General features: G+C 57.0%; 3 protein-coding genes and 1 long non-coding RNA gene across 12 annotated transcripts; 2 read left to right on the top strand and 2 right to left on the bottom strand.

Moving 5' to 3' along the window:
• Nucleotides 1-1050: 1050 nt before the first annotated feature.
• On the bottom strand, nt 1051-4101 carry LOC124093012 (uncharacterized). Its single transcript, XR_006851823.2, has 2 exons — nt 3623-4101; nt 1051-3529 (listed from the first exon to the last, which is right to left on the bottom strand). It is a non-coding gene; the product is annotated as an uncharacterized LOC124093012 (long non-coding RNA).
• On the top strand, nt 4073-9698 carry Rad9a (RAD9 checkpoint clamp component A). 6 transcript variants are annotated; one of them, XM_058579451.1, is made up of 11 exons: nt 4074-4255; nt 4339-4409; nt 4793-4921; nt 5313-5427; nt 5517-5616; nt 7067-7176; nt 7264-7373; nt 7451-7515; nt 7592-7747; nt 8479-8662; nt 8738-9698. In XM_058579451.1, the coding sequence occupies exons 1-11, from the start codon at nt 4222-4224 to the stop codon at nt 8831-8833; spliced, it is 1170 nt and encodes a 389-aa protein (XP_058435434.1). In that variant the 5' UTR covers nt 4074-4221; the 3' UTR covers nt 8834-9698. The 6 variants fall into 6 exon arrangements, with proteins under 6 accessions (XP_046301056.1, XP_058435434.1, XP_046301053.1 ...); XM_046445097.2 differs by having other exon boundaries at nt 7261-7373; XM_046445099.2 differs by having other exon boundaries at nt 4075-4255; nt 7610-7747.
• Ppp1ca (protein phosphatase 1 catalytic subunit alpha) lies at nt 9469-12614 on the bottom strand. Its single transcript, XM_046445103.2, has 7 exons — nt 12475-12614; nt 11833-11964; nt 11453-11683; nt 10843-10947; nt 10210-10433; nt 9992-10126; nt 9469-9919 (listed from the first exon to the last, which is right to left on the bottom strand). The coding sequence occupies exons 1-7, from the start codon at nt 12527-12529 to the stop codon at nt 9809-9811; spliced, it is 993 nt and encodes a 330-aa protein (XP_046301059.1). The 5' UTR covers nt 12530-12614; the 3' UTR covers nt 9469-9808.
• An 804-nt stretch (nt 12615-13418) lies between these two features.
• Nucleotides 13419-19334, top strand: Tbc1d10c (TBC1 domain family member 10C). 4 transcript variants are annotated; one of them, XM_046445094.1, is made up of 9 exons: nt 13543-13963; nt 14699-14798; nt 15010-15117; nt 15194-15300; nt 15469-15583; nt 16199-16264; nt 16378-16567; nt 18193-18347; nt 18645-19334. In XM_046445094.1, exons 1-9 carry the CDS (start codon nt 13812-13814, stop codon nt 18990-18992), a joined length of 1341 nt encoding a protein of 446 aa, XP_046301050.1. In that variant the 5' UTR covers nt 13543-13811; the 3' UTR covers nt 18993-19334. The 4 variants fall into 4 exon arrangements, with proteins under 4 accessions (XP_046301048.1, XP_046301050.1, XP_046301051.1 ...); XM_046445092.2 differs by lacking the exon at nt 18645-19334 and adding an exon at nt 13419-13536 and having other exon boundaries at nt 13775-13963; nt 16378-18334; XM_046445095.1 differs by lacking the exon at nt 18193-18347 and having other exon boundaries at nt 15473-15583.
• The last annotated feature ends 1071 nt before the right edge of the window (nt 19335-20405 follow it).

Below are 20405 nucleotides of genomic sequence, written 5' to 3'. Positions count from 1 at the left end.
TGATTCTGTGACTCATGTTGGTTTCTCCTAGGAGGCTGTAGCTCCCACTCTCCCCAGCTCGGGAGCCTCCTCTCTGCCAAGGTCAGCTACTGCCCAGGCAAACTCCTCAGAGCCTTGGCCTTGGCCATTCCTTCCACTTGCTTTGCTTGAGGTCTTGGTGCAAATATCAACTTCACCAAAGGCCAAACCAGCCATGCTGTTTAGAGTAGTCCTCACCCAACACCCCTCTCTCCCTCTCCAGGGTTCCTTTCTCCCCAGGGCACCCACTGACTTCTGTGCACTGTGTGGCTGAATTGTTCCTCTTGCTGACTGTCCCCACAGGGTGGGAGCCCCCCAAGAGCAGGAGCTCTGTCCTGCAGTCTTCCCTGTACTTAGAAAAGTGTATCTGAAGTATGTTGAACAAGTAGATTTGAAGCACCAAGGGAGGTCCCAGGCTCTGGGCTTCCTGCAACCTCTCACCTAACTAACTGGGTGAGAAGTGGTGACAGAGGGAAGAAATTTCCTACGAGATAATTATGTGGAACGGGGGTAAACTGAGGATTGAACTCAGGGGCACTCAACCACTGAGCCACATTAGTGGTTTTAGAGGACTACTCTAAAATAAAATTTTGTATTTTATTTAGAGACAGGGTCTCATTGAGTTGCTTAGTGCCTCAATATTGCTGAGACTGGCTTTGAACTTTCAATCTTCCTTCCTCTGCCTCCTAAGCCAACTAGGATTACAGGTAGCGCCACCGCACCCAGCCACATGATTATTTTAAAGGTGTGAAATGGTGACTGCCTTCTTCTACTTCACATCTGCCACCTGAAGACACACACACACCTTCACTGACTTACCTGCTCATAGGAGGCCACTTAATGTGGGGTGTGAACAAGACCATTAAGGTTTGGTGTTTGAAAGAATCCTAACAGAGCATCTCATCCAACTGCCTCGTTTTCTTAAGAAACAGGCCTAGGGCTGGGGCTGTAGCTCAGTGGTAGAGCGCTTGCCTAGCATGTGTGAGACACTGGGTTCGATCCTCAGCACCACATAAGAATAAACAAATAAAATAAAGGCATTCGTTTATCTACAACCACAAAAAAAATTTTTTTTCTTTTTTTAAAAAGAGGCCTAGAGAGGGGCCCCGACTCCCACATATAAGCAAGGTTACGAGGCTTACAGCGCAGACCCTGGTCCTCTTTGGGTTCCAATACCCATCTCTCATCCCACAAAAGAAGTTCCCCTTGGCTGCTGGCTCCTCTCTTCTGGGGCCTGAAGCCTGTGATTGGATGTGTCACCTGCAAGCCCTGCAGAGACTCCCATCTAAACTCACAGCCCAGGAGCTGGGGAGAGGGGGAAGTAGGACATCAGTTATAGGCTCTCTCCAGTGCCCGGGAGATGAGGGCGCCGGAACCTCCAGGGGGCCCCTTCAGGGTCACAGCAAGACAAGTTGGAAAGGGTCCTCAGGGAGTACCATATGCTCCCTCCACCCTCCCCCAGCACAGTATAGAGATGAGGAAACAGCCCAAGCCTGGAAGGGGCTTCCATGGTCCCAGAACATGCCAGTGTGGAATCTAAGACAGGAAACCCAGGTATCCTGGCTCCCAGCGCTAGGCTCCTTTTTGGTTTCCAAGTCCTACGGAAACCCCAGATGATTTCTGACTTTTGTTGAGGGGGTGGGAGAGTGATCAAAGACAGACTCCTTAGCAAAGTCCCTGTCTTCCTTCCCCTTGGGCCAAAGACCTCAGGGGACAAGATACTACAGCACCATCCGTATCCGGGACAGACATGGGATCGTTGATTACTCAACAGCCTTCCTCTCTTGCCTGCAGAGGACTCTTCATCCACTTGCTGCTCCAGTCGGCTGCTCAGTGGGGCTGGAGGAGAAGCTGGGAAGGCCAGGCTATCCCAGGGCAAGGTATCCAGAAAGGAGGAACAGTGAGGTAGCAAATGGCTACAGCTGCATTTTCTATGCAGACTGTAGGGACAGCTATGGTACAGGGAAGGTTGGCACCTGGGCAGAGGGCTGGAGGCTGGATTTGTTTCTTTCCTTACTATGCCGCGACTGAGTGAATGGCAGCTCAGCCGTTTTTTTTTCTTTTTTTTGGTACCGGGGATTGAACTCAGGGGCACTCTACCACTGAGCCACATTCCCAGTCCTTTTTTAGTATTTTATTTAGAGACAGGGTCTCACTGAGTTGTTTAGCACCTTGCCATTGCTGAGGCTGTCTTTGAACTTGCCATCCTCCTATCTCAGCCTTCCAAGCCACTGGAATTATAGGTGTGTGCTACCATGCCGGGCTGCGGCTCAGCTTTAATGGTTCCTAACACCTATCTACTTATCATTCAGGAAGGGCCAGGCCGCGAGTGACACACTAGGATACAGCAATGTGCAAAGCAGAAGTAGCCCACCCCCAACCCCACTGAGGCTGAAACACCAATCAGGAAGATAGACATTAAGTAAATAAACATATGAAATAATGTTGCAATGATAAGCATCATGGCCCCAACTGGGCTGGTCTCTTAGCTAGAGAGGACAACGGGAGCGGGCACTGAAGGCCTGTAGGTGCTGCTGCAGCTGAGCCCAAGGAAAAGAAGTCAGCTTGTGAGAAGGCAGAAGGCCACAGTGGAGAGAACAGGAGGTGCCAAGATCCCCAGGTCCAGGAGGAGTGGTGGAAGTGGTCCAGAGAACTGGCAAGGCACACAGATGATCAAAGGGAGGAGACAGGTGGAGAAATGGGTGGGACCTGGGATCCTGCAGGTTCAGGGTCAAGAGTCTGGATTTTATGGCAACCACTGGAACATGAAGACAAGGTAGAGGCCCTTCTGCTGCATGGAGGGTGAAGTAGCTGGGATAGGGTGGAGGCTGAAGGCCACTGAGTGCTGTTGTAGTCATCCAGGTGACAGATGGGTGGCTTAAAGAGGAGGGCCATGTTGCCATCTGGAGAGTATAGCAATCAAGATCTACTGAAGGATTGCACCAAGGAAAAGAGGAGGTTGGGGTCAGTCGGCTGAGCTAAGGGCTGGGAGGGAGAACATTGGAGGGGAAAGGGAAAGCAACGTCCTCCAGTAGGGATTTGAGGGTAAGGCAATAAGGATGAAAGTGAGCCTGGAGAGCAAGAGGCTAGGGGACACACGCAGCCTCCCCACCACCCAAAGAACCAGAAGGGCAAGGCCGGCCCTACAGGAACAAAGGACGCTCGCCCGAAGCCCTTCAGAGAGCCATCAAAAGTGGTGCTGCGGGGAACTCGGGGTCAGCGAGCCGCTCCAGGACCTCCCTTCCACACTCTTGGGCACAGAAGTCCAGAGTAAGCGGGAGACTTTGCAGTCGATGAACACACGCTCCTTCGAACACTCTAGGGTCTTTGCAAAACGTGCATAACCACGATTCCTTTTCATCCATTTCAGGGTTTCCCGGTAGTGCCCCTCCTCACCTCTGGCAGCCCCAACCCCTCTGCAAAGCTCACAGAGCGGGTTCGCTCTCCCGTGCACTGCCGAGCCTCTGCGTTAGCTCCTCCCTCTGCCAGGTACACTCTTTCCGGTATTTCTCTGTATATCAAAGAAGAGAATCGATGAAGGATCCTTGATGCCAGAATGAACACCCCCTTTCCACTCCTGGCTCCTGCAGTAAGTTACTTTAACCTCTTTTTGGAGCTGATGGCTGCTGCTTGTGTCCGAGTCCCTGACCCCGCTTGGATGCGGACAGTCTTGCCACGACCTGTCGGCCCGGACAGACGCCCAGGAAATCTGTACTACGTGACCCGGGCGGCCCCTCCAACTCCGGACTCCGAGTCCAGCGCTGCGTCCTCAGCACAGGCACCCCGCGCCCTAGATCTGCGTCCTTGCTCTCGGCGTTCCGCCGTGCAGCCCGCCCTGCTGCTCACCGCGCGCCCAGGCTAGCAGCCCTGCTCTCCAGGGGTGCAGACGGCGGGACCGGGTCGGGGAAGGGAAACGCCACCCGCAACGTGGATGCCACGCCCAGGGTCACGTCACGGGGCCCACCCCAAGGAAGCCAGCTCCGTCACGTGACTGAAGAACCTGCGAACGTTTTTCTCACGTGACCGAGGCGCCTTGTATGGACCAATAAGGAGGCGGGGGCGGGCCGGCTGGGGGCGGCGCGCGGGAAGGGAACCTGGGACTCTGGCTGTGGCCGCTGGAACCCGGTCCTGGAATACACCGCGGGCGGGTCCCCAGTCTCAGCTGAGTAGCAGGCTAGGCCCGGGTTTGTTGCTGGGGACAGCATGAAGTGCCTGGTCACGGGTGGAAACGTAAAGGGTGAGTTCTGGATGCCTGGCTGCGGGGCACGTGAGCCGGCCCGAGGCGCCCGCCTAACCCCCGCTCTGCTCTCCTCCCCGCAGTGCTGGGCAAGGCCGTCCACTCCCTGTCCCGTATCGGGGACGAGCTGTACCTGGAACCTTTGGAGGACGGGGTGAGGGGCTGGAGCGTGCGGGGGCGGTTCCAGCCGGGTCTCAGTGCTCCCGGTGCCAAGGGTGGTGACCATGAGCAGATTTGCCTGCGGAGTTTGTTCCCCCGGTGCTGGTCTGTCAGCTTGCACCCAGTCGCCTTTCCAGGCCTGCGTGTACACTCTGTGTACTTGCCCTCCCTGGAGTGCTCAGTGGTAGGGTAGGGGTGACAGATAACTAGGGGGCAGGACCGAGGGCCTGGGCTGTGGGAGGGGAGCTGAGTGCCTTGACGACTCCCAGGGGAAGGCAGATTAGGTTCCGACAGATGACAGTGGAGGGGGAGGACCAGAGGGTTGGGCCTGTTGCTGCTTCTGACCATGTCCTGTCCCCTTCCCTGCTTCGGGTCCAGCTCTCCCTCCGGACTGTGAACTCCTCCCGCTCTGCCTATGCGTGTTTCCTGTTTGCCCCCCTCTTCTTCCAGCAATACCAGGCAGCCACCCCTGGTCAGGACCTGCTGCGCTGTAAGATCCTGATGAAGGTGAGGCCTTTCTCAACAGGGGTGCCCTTTCTCCACCTGGGCATCTCCACTAGCTGTGTCTGCTCTGGGGCACTCTAGAGTTGGAAAATACATGCAAAATACAGTGGGTGTTCACAGAGGGTAATGGGAGCATGGAGAAGGCAGTTGATGATAGAGACCTGGAGAGGGTGGTGACATTCAAGTGGGTCAAGAAAAGTAAGCAGGTTTTTTAAGCTTTATCAGGCAGAGGGAACAGTGGACAAGGCCTGGAAGTGTACATATGTCCCCTATGTCATGGGAGCCCCTTTCCCAGTGTTTTTTGCATGGCCAGTGGTGGGCCAGGACCTATATGGATGGGAGAGGTGATGGACAGAGGTGCAGTTCCAGGCTGATGTGTCCATTTCCTGCTCAGTCCTTCCTGTCCGTCTTCCGCTCTCTGGCCATGCTGGAGAAGACTGTGGAAAAATGCTGCATCTCTCTGAATGACAGGAGCAGCCGCCTGGTGGTCCAGCTGCACTGCAAGTATGGTGAGCAGGCACCTGGCCAGTTAAGAAATGCCCTTGGGGGTTGGGGGGAAGGTTGGCAAGGCCTGTTGAAACCCTGTCTGCCCATCCAGGGGTGAGGAAGACTCACAACCTGTCCTTCCAGGACTGCGAGTCCCTGCAGGCTGTCTTCGACCCATCCTTGTGCCCCCATGTGCTCCGCGCCCCAGCACGGTGAGCACACCCCTGCCACAAGCTCAGCCCTGGGTCTTTCTTCCTTCTTTGTGACTTTACAGGTCAGTTTAAGAAGGCACCTCTTTCATTTTCCCTCCAGAGTTTCTGTGACCCTCAAAGACTCTTCAGCCCAGTGTGAAGGGCTCCTCACCCTGGTTGGGGCCCCTCCCTGACTCTTTAAAAGCAGAGGGCAGTGTGGAGGGTGCCGGGCAAATGCTCCCTTGCCGCATTGTCCTCACGGTCTCTAGGAGCTGTCTTCTCCACCCCAGAGGTCTGGCTTGGCTTTCTGCTGCTCACACCCTTCTCACTTCTGTCCTAAAGAGGTCATCTGGCTGCCGACAGGTCTCTTGTTTGACTTAAGTCACCTTGCAGGTCTGTCTTTAACCTTGTGCCTCAAAAGTTCAAAGCCCTTCTTTGGTCTGGTCGTCCTGAGGGTATCCCCATTTAAGGGCAGTCTCTCTTCCTAACTGCCCAGGCTCTGGCCTTGGGTGGTTCCCAAGGCAGGAAGCGGAACAGGGAAGTTGGGGTCCAGGAGGGCTACCAAATAGTCCGCCATGAGGGTACAGTCGTTCTGGGCAGTCAAAGCCCAGAGGGCCATGTGGGCCAGAGGAGGAGTCAGCTTTCATTGTGCCATGCTGGACACTGTTCACATTCAAGTTGCCCAAGGTCCCATTTATTTCTCTTGGAGACTGAAGGTCCTTTCAGGTCCTAATGTGTGCTTCTCCAGGTTACGTTGAGGCAGCAGTGATCAGGACTCCTTTGTATGGAGAACGAGAATGCTGTCCCCTTGGTCTGCATTGGGTGTCTCTTCTTTTGCTATCCATTCTATATTTATTCATTTCCTTATTTATTTTTATAGCACTAGGGATTGAAACCAGGGGTGCTCTACCATTGAGCTAAATATCCAGCGTTTTCTTTTTTTTTTTTTTAAGTTTTTATTTTGGGACAGGGTCTTGCTAATTTGCCCAGGCTAGCCTCCAACTTGCAGTCCTCCTGCCTCAGCCTCCTGAGTCATTTGGATTATAGGCCTGTACCACTGTGCCAGCTCTCTCCCTTTTTCAACATGGGCAATTGTTTATCTCTCTCTCTCTCTCTCTCTTTTTTTTTTTTTTTTACAGTTTCGAATACATACAGAAGTATAGGCCAGTTCCTGTCCCTTGTTGTTTTAAGGCAAATTCCGTATTATTTTATGTGTAAATACTTAATAGTGTGTATCTCTGGGAGACAAGCACATAAGTGCTCTGAGGGCCAGGTTCTAAGACTGGCATGAACATGGTGGCCTAGCCCTGCATGATCACATGTGCCTGCCCAGACTTCCCACTGCCTTCTCTCCCGTACCTGGGAAACTTTTGACCAGGCAGGGGTCACATTCTGCTTATCCTGTCCTGTCCTTCCCAGGGATGCTAGGCCTGCACACTGAATACATGTCTTTATGTCATTGCCCACACAGGATCCTGGGGGAGGCCATTCTGCCCTTTCCCCCCACATTGGCTGAAGTGACATTGGGCATTGGCCGTGGCCGCCGGGTCATTCTTCGAAGCTACCTGGAGGAGGAGGCAGGTGAGGGAGCCAGCATGCCCTGGTGGGGAGCTGGAGCTGGGCCCAGAGACCCAGGGCCTCAAGTTCTTCCTTGTGCCTGTCCAGCAGACAGCACCGTCAAAGCCATGGTGACTGAGATGAGCATTGGGGAGGAGGATTTCCAGCAGTTGCAGGCCCCAGAAGGAGTGGCCATCACTTTCTGCCTCAAGGAATTCCGCGTGAGCTTCCCACCACACCCACTGCCCCTGTCCTCCTGCCCAGCCCAGGCCCTCACTGCCTGCTTCTTTCCTCCCAGGGCCTCCTGAGCTTTGCAGAATCAGCACATTTGCCTCTTAGCATTCACTTTGATGCTCCAGGCAGGTAATTCTCAGCTTGAGGACGGGAGGGGGAAGGGCTGTGTCCTGCCAGGAGGGGAATGGAATGACCTAGTTTAGAGACCCTGTCCCTTGCCTAGGCCAGCCATCTTCACCATTGAGGACTCTTTGCTGGATGGCCACTTTGTCTTGGCCACACTCTCAGAGCCAAACCTGCACTCCCAGGACTTGGGCTCCCCAGAGCTCCACAGGCCAGTGCCTCAGTTGCAGGCTTCCAGGTGAGGGCACCCCTCCACCCATTCTTCCCTCCGTGTCTTTGTGCACCCCAGCATGAACTTGTTGCTTCCAGCTTATGCACCTCCCCCCAACACACACACACAAACTTCCTGTCAGGCCCCAGCCCTGCAGGCTCAGCCTTCATGGTCAGCTGTATTCAGAGACCCCTCCCACCCAGGGAGGCATCCCCAAGGTCCAGCTGACTTCCTTCTCTGGCTGAGGCTTTCCCTCTGAGCCTCCTCCCAGGCCAAGGAGGAAAAGGGCTGCTGGGAGGCAGGGAGCTTCCTGGGGTAGGGGAAGCAGGTGGCTAGAAGGGCAGGTGGGTTGGGGAGGATGGGCCCAGGCAGAGGAAGTTTGGCCTGGCCCCCCGCCCAGCACATCCCTGGGCTCTGGTGCTCTCCAGCTCTGTCCCCCTGGGAAGGTGGGGGCTTGGGCCCCATGTGGCCTCATGCTCAGGACTTGCTGCTCCCTTCCCCCAGCTGAGCTAAACTAGCCCCCGATGCCTCCCTCAGGCCCCTACTAGAACTTGGATCAAAGGGATTCCAGGCCCACCCCCTCCAGGAAGCCCCCACTTAACCCCTGCATCCTCTCTCTCCAGCCAATCAGGAAGTAATAAAACCAAGATCTCACCAGCAGTTTTGAGGCCCCAGAGCCTTCTCTGAGCCCTCCAGCGTGGGGCCTTCCTATGCCCCCTTTTCTCTCCCTGCTTCTGATACCCCATTTTTGCCTACAGCACATCCCACCTGGATGACTTTGCCAGTGATGACATTGACTCTTACATGATCGCTATGGAAACCACTGTAGGCAGTGAGGGCCCACGGGCACTGCCCTCCATTTCCCTTTCCCCCGGCCCCGCCTCAGAGGAGGAAGATGAAGCTGAGCCCAGTACAGTGCCTGGGACTCCCCCACCCAAGAAGGTAGGGCTGGGGGGAGGGGCTGGGAGGTGAGGAAGGAGCCGCCTGGAGACCTCATTGGCTTTCTCCTCTTTCCAGTTCCGCTCGCTGTTCTTTGGCTCCATCCTGGCCCCAGTCCACTCTCCCCAGGGCCCCAACCCTGTGCTGGCTGAAGACAGTGATGGTGAAGGCTGAACTGAGAACCCCAAGCATGTGTCCAAAGGCTGTGGACTAAAAGCCTCAGCCAGTGGCAGGGCTGGACCTCGGTCCAGGGGAGAGTAGAGAATCTGACAGTGCTGGTAGTGAGCTGGCAGTTCTGCGGCCTCCTACAGGACCTACCTGGCTGGCTGCTGCAGGGCTGCCCAGCTCACCTGCCTGGCCCGAGTCCTGCCATCCCCACAGCCTGCAACCAGTCACATCTCTTCCCTGGCCGGGTGCCAAGCTACACTGACAGGAGGTTCCTTACCTCTTATTTACCATTTAGGCTCAGGCCAGGCTGTGGCCATCTGGCCAGGGCCGGAAGCCTGCCTCCCTCCCTTTCCGCCCTAGGAAAAAAATCACAATGGGGCTCCTGCCCCTGCCGATCCACTCTCTCTGCTGATCATGAATGCCCTTCCCTCAAACGCTGGGCACATCTCTGGGACTCTGTGGATGGAAAGGACTGTTTCTCTTGCTTTTTCACTGTCATCTGGCCCTCGCTTGGAATTCCAAGAGCCTCTGGACCCAAGTGTATGGCTGGGCCTGTGCCCAGCAAGCCTGCCTGCCTTAGTGTTTCTGTGCAGAAAGGCTGCCAGCCCAGTGTTTGGGACAAGAGAGACAGAGGACATGGAGAGAATCCAGCTTTGACCTTTATTCAAGAGACCAGATGGGTTGCCCCAGGATCCGGCTGCCAGCCCTGTGGCCAAGCACGGCTGGAGACCCACAATCTGGCCTGCCATTGCCCTGAGCTGCAGCCTCAGCCCCAGGATCCCACTTGTACCCACCGCAGGTACAGGTGGGAAGGAGCCCTGGGGGATTGGACGCTGCTATTTATTCATTAAAAAAAGAAAAATACACCAAGGCTCCATGTTCCCCGTGATGGGTGGGCCTAAGGGGCCTGTGTGATCCCCATGGCAGCATGATTTCTCTACAATCAATCCATCATCTGGGGCAGAGGGTGGCACACGGAGGTTATTTCTTGGCTTTGGCGGAGTTGCGGGGTGGGGTGATGGGTCGGCCTCCAGGGTTCAGGCCACTGAACTGCCCATATTTCCCCTTGTTCTTGTCAGCGGGCTTGAGGATCTAAAAGAGACAAAGATAATCAGGCTCACAGTGCTGGGCCACAGGGCCCACCAGCCCCTTCCCCACACCTACCTGGAAGGAGCACATGAGGGTCTCATCCACACTCATCATGGCACCAGCATTGTCAAACTCACCACAGTAATTGGGAGCTGAGAAAAGTGTTACCAGCTGCCGCTTGGCAAAGAACTCATAGCCATCTTCTACCACCTGGGCAAGGATGGGAGCAGTTAGGTCCATAAGCATGGCTTTCCCATTGTCCTTCCTGCCCCTATCCAGGGCTGTTGGCTCACCTGGTGTGCCCGGCAGATGAGGTCCAAGTCGTGCTTATGCAGGAATTTGGCCACCACCTCAGCCCCAAAAGTAAAGGAGACGCCACGGTCATTCTCGCCCCAGCCCTGCACATCCTTGTCAGGGTCAGACCACAGCAAGTCACACAGCAGGCCTTGGTCAGGCACGTCTGTGGGCCGCATGATACGCCGAATCTGCTCCATGGACTGCAGATCTGGAGACAGGCCTGAGGGGACAGAACATTTCCTCAAACAAGCATCAAAACAAAGATCTCCCCCAGGGAGCCTCTGGGAACCAGCTTCACTTCCCACCACACTGCCCTTCTCCTGGTCTCAGGAGCCCAGGCAGGCAGATTCAAGTCCCAAGCATAAGTACAAAGATGTCCTAACTCTCAAGCCCAGAGCTCCCTGAAGGAAGACATTGCAGGATGCAGAATGCCACAACAGGAAAAGAGTGCAGCCTAACAGTGTGGCACAGGGGGACTTCCTGTCAGTGACATCCAAGATTAGACCTAAGGAGAGCTGTTTGAGGCAACTAGGAATAGTCCTGCTAAGAGCTTTGTTTGGAGGCCCCAGGGACGTGGCCTATGCTCCTTCTCAGGCATTTCCTCAGCATGTGCCTACAGCCACCCTCACCTCCGTGGCAGCAGAAGATCTTCTCGTCCACAATGGCTGCAATGGGCAGGCAGTTGAAGCAGTCGGTGAATGTTTTCCATAGTTTGATGTTGTAGCGTCTCTTGCCTGCCCAGGGGAAGGAGATGGCTTGTGGGGAGGCCTGCCCACCCCATCCTGGTTCTCCAGGCCCTCCAGAGTACTTTGAGAGTGTTCAGGGTAAGCTAGAAAAGGAGACTGCAAGGCAAGGAAGGCTCAAGCCCACACCTGGCCCCTACCAGTCATCTAGGAGTAATTCTAAAGCACCTGAGTCTGTAAAAATCTGGGTTTCAATCTGGTTCAACCTTGGGGGTCAGAACCTTCCCCCACCCCAGGAGTAAGACCAGGCCACAGGAGCATCCTAAGTGCCTAAGCAAAGGATATACTGGAGGAGTGTGTCCCCAGGCAGGGCCTTAGTGGGAAGTGTAGTAAATGGACAGTCCTCCAGGCAGCATCCATTCACCAGACCCTCTTGGGTGCCAGGCCTCACTCAGGCCAAGAGAACAGGGCAGGAAATGACCAGCCCACCAGGGATCTGCCAGGGTCCCATGAAGAGTAGTGTATGCAGTTTGGATCCAACACTCAGACCACTCACATTCATCGTAGAAGCCATAGATGCGGTTGATGCTGGCACACTCGTGGTTCCCACGCAGCAGGAAGAAGTTCTCAGGGTACTTGATCTTATAGGCCAGTAGCAGGCAGATGGTCTCCAAAGACTGCTTGCCCCGGTCTACATAGTCCCCCAGAAAGAGGTAGTTGCTCTCTGGAGGGAAGCCACCATACTCAAACAGCCGCAGGAGGTCATAGTACTGGCCGTGGATGTCACCTGTGACCCAGGGAACTGAGTAAGCTAGGTGCCAGATGTGCACTTGAACCCAGGACCAGAAATGGGCTGGAGGGAAGAGGGATTCAGGAATTTTGGAGAGGGGGGCAATGCCACTTTCAAGAAGCCAAAGGGTCCTGGGGGGGCCTCACCGCAGATCTTCAGGGGAGCCTCCAGCTCCAGAAGAATGGGCTGGCTCAGGAATATCTCCCGGGATTTGAGGCACAGACCACGGATCTCGTTCTCTGTCAGCTGTACATTCTTCCCAGGTCGTGAGCCCTGCACTGGGGGCGGAATGGGGTGTTAGGAGCCTGGCCCCCCGACAGGAGGTGGGTGGACAACTCAGGTGGCCCCTTGGGTACCTCTGGGGGCGGCTGGGCCCGGGCTTGGCCAGGCCAGCTGCTGCTGCGGGGCCTCCAGGGACTTTCTCCTCCAGCCTTCCAACAAGACCCCCAACTACCCTGGGGGCCCTCCACAGGGGGCTGCTGTGCGCAGGGGCCTGTCACCCAGAGCTCAAAGCAGCGCCCTTCCTGGCTACGCTGCACAGGTTTCTCCCTCGCCCTAGGAGCCCAGGCCACCCGTGCGCCCCTGCCCAGGAGAGGGAGTTGCTCCGCCTGCCGGGGAGGCCCGGACCCTTGAGGCGCGCCGCTGGGGGGGGGGGTGCGCCGTGGCCACGGGACCTCGCGGCGCGTCCCCGCCCAGTAGACGCTGGCCCCGGGAGGGTCAGGCCCGCCCGCGGCCACTTCCGGGCTGGGCAGGGGGCCAGGGCGCGGACCTTCCCCACCCCGGCCAACCTTCCAGCAAGCGCCCGATGATAGAGTCCAAATTGAGCTTCTCGCTGTCGGACATGGCGGCGCCGCCGCTCCGGCCCAGCAGCTCCGGGCCCGCTCCTCTCTCCCGCCCTCCCGCAGCCTCCTTCCGGCCTGGCGCTCCTTCCGCCCGCCCCGGCCCGCCCCGGCCCGCCGCCCCGCCTCCTGGCCGCCCGCCCCGCCGCGCCGCGCCGCACCCCGCCGCGCCCCGCCGTCCCCCGCGCTCTAGCGCCTCCGCTGGACGTGAAGCGCCACGGCCGCGACGGCCCGGGGGCGGAGTCTCAGGCGACGGGGTGGGCCCAGCTGATATTTGGTGGGCGGGGATTGGTGGGTGGAGTTTGGTCTGGTCCCGCCCTTAAGGAGTTGCCCAGCTGTGTTCAGATAATTTGGGACCGGAAGTACCTGGAAGTTGTTTTTCTCTTGAAGTCTTAACACCCCTTCCTATTCCTGCCCTGAGTGTGAGCACGTTAATAATCACCTCCCCAAACACTACAGAATAAAACCTCCAAGTGCAGAAAAAGAAACTATGGCTTGGAGATAGCAGGGGGCTATTCCAAGAACTAGGCCTCGTCATATTCTCCTGGGTCTCTGTGACCCCCAGGCAGCTGAGCAGATCCAAGGACACCTGCCACTGAACTCCAAGCGTATTATCATGCACATTGCCTGGGTGCTTGCTAAATTGATATTTTTTTATGAGTCTCATAGTTACTTTTTGAGTAGCATAGTAATATTGCATTGTGTGCATATTAAAAGGGTTACTTTATAGAGAGCAAACATAAAGTAAACTATAAATCTTATTGGAACCCTGAGTTGGGTGTTTTACATACCAGTAACCTCAAAACTGGAAATGACCTGGCTTTTCACCTCTGGCAGGCTCCAGGCCCCAACGCACAGGCCTAGGGGGAGGTGGGAGGAGCCGAGGTTCAGGGGCACAGGGGCAGGCAGGAAGAGCCTCAGAGAGGAAGGGGTGACCCCCCCCATACACACTTGGGAGGGGCCCTCAACCGCTCACTGAAGCTGAGTCTGAGGAGGAAGTGAGAGGAGGAGGTGAGGTAGAGCAGGGAGGTGAGCTGAACTGGTGGGGACAGGCTGGGCCTGGGGCCTGGTCTCTATGGAGGCCTGGCCTTTATGTCACCTCGGGGACTAGCCCACTCCCCATTAAAAGAGGGCACATAGGGGGCTTGTTCAAATATCGTGAAATCTCACTCTGAGGCCGGGCAGTGGTTGACCGGGAACCCAGGCCCCAGGTTGGCCAGGAGCAGCCCCTCACAGTGATTCTCCCCAGGTCTTTCAGCCAGTGGCATTTTGGGGTCTAAGGCGCCATGGCCCAGGCCCTGGGGGAGGACCTAGTGCAGTCTTCCGAGCTGCAGGATGATTCCAGCTCTTTGGGGTCTGACTCAGAACTGAGCGGGCCTGGCCCCTATCGTCAGGCTGACCGCTATGGCTTCATTGGGGGAAGCTCAGCAGAGCCAGGGTAAGTCGGGCAGGGATGGGAGATGGCAGGGTGCAGGGACCGAGGATGGGGGGTGAGGGCTGAATTCTGGAGTGAGGCTCAACTTCAAGGATCTGGGGAGGGTCTGGTAGCTGGACTGGACAGAGACTCAGCCAGTATCATCCCTCCTCAGCTCTAGGAGTAATCCTAAAGTGGGAAGGGTAGGTTCCTGTATGTCTCTTTTACCTCAGCTTCTAAGGATTTATACCCATCCCTGGGGGTGAACATCTTTCCCTTTTTAATCTCTGGCTCAGGAATCTCAGATCCAAGTCACAGAACCCACAGCTCTTCTCCCCTGCCCAATGTGCAGACAGGAAAACGAGTCCAGAGAAAGACAGAAATTTGTCTTAGGTCACATAACGGGCCCAAGACAGAAGTAGACTCAAACTTGGACCCTGGCTTCTAGTCCAGGGCTCTATCCAGCTAGCTTTCCATGCGAATTGTCTGTGTTCCTGATCTGGGTGACAGTCACCCAGCTCCTCCCTAGCCCATAGTTACACCCTTTAATTTTTTTCCTGTTTCTGCCCACATCAGAGCTCTATCCTTTCCTATCCCCATGACTATCATTGACAGCTTCTGGGTCACAGGTCACCCTCTAGGACTCCCTAGAGAGCCCCAGTGCCAGGAACTAGGTTTACCTGAGTTATCTGGAGGGGGAAGGTGTGGGCTCTGAGGAACAGCTACCAGCACCTGGATACATGTGCTGTGGGTTCCCAGGCCAGGTCACCCCCCTGCAGACCTTATCCGCCAAAGAGAGATGAAATGGGTAGAGATGACCTCACACTGGGAGAAGACCATGTCCCGACGGTACAAGAAGGTGAGAGAAGAGTGACCCATTAGGCCCCCTTGCCTCCTTCCTCTCTGCCTCACCCATTGCCTTAATAAAATTTGCCCATGCTGTGACCCAGCACTTCCTACCTTTGCCCCCTCCCCCTCAGGTGGCCCCCTGGCCTATGGGAGTGTACCAGGGACCTGTCAACAGCAGCAAGTAAGGTCAACCTAATGAAGCCCCTCTGCCTGGCCCACAGGTAAAGATGCAGTGCCGGAAGGGCATCCCTTCAGCTCTGCGGGCCCGGTGCTGGCCTCTGCTGTGTGGGGCTCAGGTGTGTCAGAAGAACAGCCCTGGCACCTATCAGGTAAGGGAATTACCTCCCCTTCCCAGAGCTCCGTATTACCCTGGATCCTTGTACCCACCTTCCTGTCCACCTGCAGGAGCTGGCAGAAGCCCCTGGAGACCCACAGTGGATGGAGACCATTGGCAGAGACCTACACCGTCAGTTCCCTCTACATGAGATGTTTGTGTCACCCCAGGGTCATGGGTACGAGGCCATCAATACCCAGGGACCCCAGCTTCCCCACTGTAGCTTTACATCCTTTCATCTCAGGGGACCCAACAAGGCCCAGGGAGGTTGTAGCCTGGGTAGAGGCCACAGAGGGTGGGAGGGGGTGTCTGGGGACCTAGCCCCTGATGGGGTCTTCTGGCACAGGCAGCAGGGGCTCCTGCAGGTTCTCAAGGCCTACACCCTGTATAGACCAGAGCAGGGCTATTGCCAGGCCCAGGGCCCTGTGGCGGCTGTGCTGCTCATGTACCTGCCTCCGGAGGTAAGTGAGCTCAACCCTGCCTGGAGACCCCCACCCTCGATCCCTAGTGACCTGGGCCCCCACAATTGATCCTCAGCTCTGGACCTATGACCTCCAAGCCCGGTAACTCTAGCCTCCGGATCCTCTACTCTCAGACCTTGTCTGGAGACTCAGGGCCTCATGGCCTCCAACCTCACTCAGTGATCTTGAAGCCTAATGACCTTGACTCCAGGAACACAGACCCCTTGACCCTGTCCCTAATCCAAGTGATCTAGGAGTCTGGACATTTTCACCTTAATTTTTTTGCCTCTTGATTCTGGATCCTGTGATCATGGACTCTGTCGCCAATGATCCTAGGAATCCAGGACTTGAACTTTATGACCCTCTCAACCCTTGCCCTGGCTCTGTGACCCTCAAGTCCAGCACCCTGAGTCCTGAAACATCCAACCCCTAAGCCCATCTGTTGGCCTTGTCTTGGGAAGAGGGGGGCTTCTGGTAAGAACCACCAGACCCTGAGCAGAGCAGGAGTTGCCCTGAGTCCAGGCTCCTGACAGTGCTCCTGCACCCGCTTCCCCATCCTGCCTCCCAGTATGGCCCTTGCTCAATGGGCACTCACAGGCCTGTGCCCTACCCTAGGAGGCCTTCTGGTGCTTGGTGCAGATCTGCGAGGTCTACCTTCCTGGCTACTATGGGCCCCACATGGTGAGAGGCTGGGATGGGGCAGGAGGCGAAGGGTGGGGGCTGCAGAAACCTGGGTTCAGGGAGTAGAGGTGTTGGGCGGCTCTGGCCAGCTGAGTTGATGGACGTGGTCACAGGAGGCTGTGCGTCTGGACGCGGAGGTCTTCATGGCCTTGCTACGGCGACTGCTCCCACGTGTGCACAAGCACCTGCAGCAGGTGGGCGTCGGGCCCCTGCTCTACCTGCCTGAGTGGTTCCTGTGCCTCTTCGCCCGCTCCCTGCCATTCCCCACGGTGCTGCGCATCTGGGATGCTTTCCTCAGCGAGGGTGAGTGGGGCAGCCCCAGTGGCTGGGGTCCAGAGATTTGGGGTGCACTGGGGAGCCCGCTCACTAGCTCTCAGTTTATTCTGCTTGGTAACTGCCACTCCCAGTCTTTTGGGGCCTTGAACCAGGGGGGGTTGGATGTGGCTCGGGAGAAGACAGCCTTGTCCCAGGTGGTGCGTCACCCGTGTAGTGCATCGGAGCCCCCTCCTGTGATGGGGAGTACCACAGGGAGGCCAGCACTGCTTGGGCCAGGGCTGGGCCAGGAGGTTTCTGCTGAAGGTGGAGGGAGCTGGACTGGTCCCAGCGCCTGGCATCTGAGCAGCTCAGAGGCGGGCAGGACTGGGACTTGGCTGAGGGAGGAGGCTCCTCCTGGAGCCCACAGCCGACTGCCGAGCACAGCTGGGCACCAGGCGAGGGTGGCTCTGGCAACAAGAAATACCAAGTGTTCCAGACCTCATTCTGGTGGGGGTGGGGTGGGAAGTGACTGTAGCCAAATTAAGGAGATATTTATAGAATGTCATAGTGCCATGAAGAAAATAAAACAAAGGATGTGACAGAGTGTCAGGAAAGTGGCAGGAAGTTCTTGCTATCTTTAAAGGTGCTCTGGCTGGAGGTAAACAGAAGGGTCGTGGGTGGAAGTTGGGAGCAAAGAACGGGAGGATCACGAGGGGAGAGCCAGGCAGTCTTGGGGTCTTCTTGACGCGCCTCAATAGCCCCATAAGCACCCCACCTGTGATGTCCAGAGCTCGTTCCTCAAAAAGCAGTGGTGATTGAGTAGTACCTCTCTACTGCTTCAGATCTTCCACACAGGGAGGACCACTGGTGTCTGTCCAAGTCACCATCCATGTGTCACCTCCCCTCCAGCCGCAGACCCCGAGGGCAGGGTCATTTATGGTGACTGAGGTGATCCCTGCCCCCTCCACCTGAGGACAGGCATTGCACGGACACCCTTTAATAGCGATGATGACGTTAGCGGTGTCAATTGTTCCTTTACAAGTCACAGTTGTCACTAGGCCTTTCTGGCCCCCTGGCTGCTCTTCTCAGCAGATCAGAGGCTGCCAGGAAGGAACTGTGAGGCTCCAGGAGTGGCTCAAGGTCATGTGTGTGGTGTGTGTGTGAGTGTGCATATGTGTGCACAGGCACATGAATCCTGTGCTCTTGGTTCAGGCATGAGAGAAGCTCTGCCTAGAATCTTTCTAGAACCAGAGGGTCACAGATCCAAGCTGGAAAGTCCCGAGGCACCCATTGGACCTTCCCATATAGAGGATAGAGCTCAGGTGGTAGAGTGCTTGCCTTGGATGCAGAAGGCCCTGGGTTTGATCCCCAGCACCACACACAAATAAATAAAGGAAGGAAGCCGAGGCCCAGAGAAGGCTTGGTGTGTGCTCTCGGTCTCCCCTGGCTCCTGGCAGGCTGCTCCGCCTGGAAGTGTCTGGGGCTCCTGAGGCTGAGTTGGCCAGTGCAGGGGCCTGCAGTCCCCAAATCATGGTCTTCCCTCTGTCATTGCTCCTGGCCTAAGTTGGGTGGGGGCAGAGCTGCAGGCTGGTGGAGAGAGCATGACTGGGGGCAGGTTCAGGTGAATGGCCGAGGGAAAGGCTGGCTTCCTGTGAGTGAGTCCCTGGCTGCAGGTGCCAAGGTGCTGTTCCGAGTGGGGCTGACACTGGTGCGCCTGGCACTGGGCACTGCAGAACAGCGCATGGCCTGCCCAGGACTCCTGGAGACGCTTGGTGCCCTTCGAGCTATCCCTCCCGCTCAGCTGCAGGAAGAGGTCTTCATGTCCCAGGTGGGTGCCCCCTGCCCACCCTCCTCGATGACCCAGCCCCTGATGCACAGCTGGGTAAACCGAGTCACCAAGCTGGAAGCCCTAGTGAGAACACAGTCGGCTCCTGTCCCCTGAGCTGCAGAGAACGTGAGAACCCTAGGCTCAAGTGACTTTCTGTGGCTCCCCCCGCTAGGCTGCCTGCGAGTCCCTCAGCCCTTAGCCACTTCCTGGGGCTGTGTACTGCCTGCCTGTGGAGACCTCAGGGTTTCCTGCCTGTGCTCTGGTCCCAGTAAATTCTGCACCAACTGCTCCCCACAGGTACACAGCGTGGCCCTGTCAGAGCGGGACCTGCAGCGGGAGACCAGGGTCCAGCTGGCCCAGCTGTCCAAGTCAGCACCTGAGCCACTACCTCGGCCACAGGCCCGCCTTCCTGGGGCCCAGGCCATCTTCGAGGCCCAGCAGTTGGCAGGGGCACGAGGGAGTGCCAGGCCGGAGGTACCTCGAATCGTGGTACAGCCCCCAGAGGAGACCACGCCACCACGGCGCAAACCCCAGACTCGTGGCAAGACTTTCCATGGGCTCCTGACTCGGTCCAGGGGACCCCCCATGGAGGGTGCCCCCAGGCCCCATCGAGGCTCTGCCTCCTTCTTGGACACCCGCTTCTGAAGGTGCCATGGACTCAGTCCCCCAGTCCCAATCACCTGAGTGGCTGATGCCAGCCCTGAATGTGGGCACTGTACTTTACTGCTGGGATTTGGTGACTCATCTTTGTTCCCAGCGAGGACCATGCAGAGCGGGAGGGGAGAGTCCCCTCCACTTTATGGACTATGTCAGGCATGAGATCAAAGGTCACAGAAGGGGGCGTGTAGGGCAGGCTGGCCAACCACCCGTGAACCTGTCTTGGTGCCTGTATCAAAGAGCTGGAAGATTGTGGGGTGAGGCTGCTGGCTGGGCTAAGGGACCCTTGAGGGCTCCTGGAGGACCTGGAATAAAGTCTGACTGAGCAGATGCCTGGATGGATTGGCAGAAGCCCTGTGCCCTGTCCCTGGACCTGCCATCCCTTCCCCTCCTGCCCTCACCCACCCTCCAGACCTGCCCTCTCCTTTCTGACTGGGGACTCCCTGAGGCTGCCCATTGGCTTCTGGGGAAGCTGTTTACCAGCAAGAGAGCTGGTAAACCACCTTGCTCCGGCCTCTTGGGGGCAGGTAAGGCTCATGCACCTTGGGAGGAGGACTCCCCAGTGGCACTTGGGCCCAGGAGTGGGGGGCTAGTCTCTATTCCACCCCTCATTCCCCTCCCCCTAGGCTGGTTCAGGACTCCCTGGGGTGGAGGGACTCTCACCCACTTCCGTGCCCCCTCACCCATGCTCCTGGTCCTGTCAGTCAAAGGGAGCCAGAAAGAACAAAGGCCTAGTGTGCCCAGGACAAAGGAGAAAGGTCCCGCCAGCTCTTGTCTCTCCCTAAGCCCCAGTGCTCCCCCTCGAGACCGCCACCATGGAAACCCCCTCCCACACTCACTAATTGCCCCCGTGGGTGCCTGGGGTGCTTGGGACATGAGCCATTGTCAAGACAACAGGACTGGTGCCCGTGTAGGCTTGTGTCCCCACAGTGCCCATCCCTATCTCCCTGTTGCCTGCCCCGGCAGTTCCTCAACAGGCCACGGGTAAAGAACAGAGCAGGGGCACAGGGGGAAGTGTCTGGAGGCCCAGGCTTCCATGGGGACAGCCTGTCACCATGACTGTGCTGGAGCACTGGCATGGCCCCTGTCAGAGTCTGAAAGTGGAGCGTTCTGTCTATCCACAGGCTGCAGAAATGCACTCAATCTGTATGTTCTGTGGCACCTGCTAGGGGCCTGGCCAGGCCTGGGTGCAGCAGACCTGTCCCACTCCCACAGAGCCTGCTGCCTGGAGGAGGGACTCCTGGAGGGCCAGACCCACATCTGTAGTTTCTCTGGGGAAACTGAGGCTCAGGAGTGGAGGAACTTAACCTAAGGCCTACGATGACCCAAGATTTACTCCAGGCCCTGCCCTTGGCAGCCCATGAACCAGCCCCCCTGGATCCCCACCTTGGCCTGCCCTCC

This window comes from Marmota monax, unplaced genomic scaffold (genome assembly GCF_021218885.2).
Source record: "Marmota monax isolate L192 unplaced genomic scaffold, Marmota_monax_Labrador192_F-V1.1 WCK01_AAM20220418_F8-fsc00038, whole genome shotgun sequence".
In the NCBI taxonomy this organism is placed as follows: Eukaryota; Metazoa; Chordata; class Mammalia; order Rodentia; family Sciuridae; genus Marmota; species Marmota monax.
The sequence above is the reverse complement of the archived record's forward strand: the minus strand, read 5'-3'. Positions and strand labels throughout refer to the sequence as shown.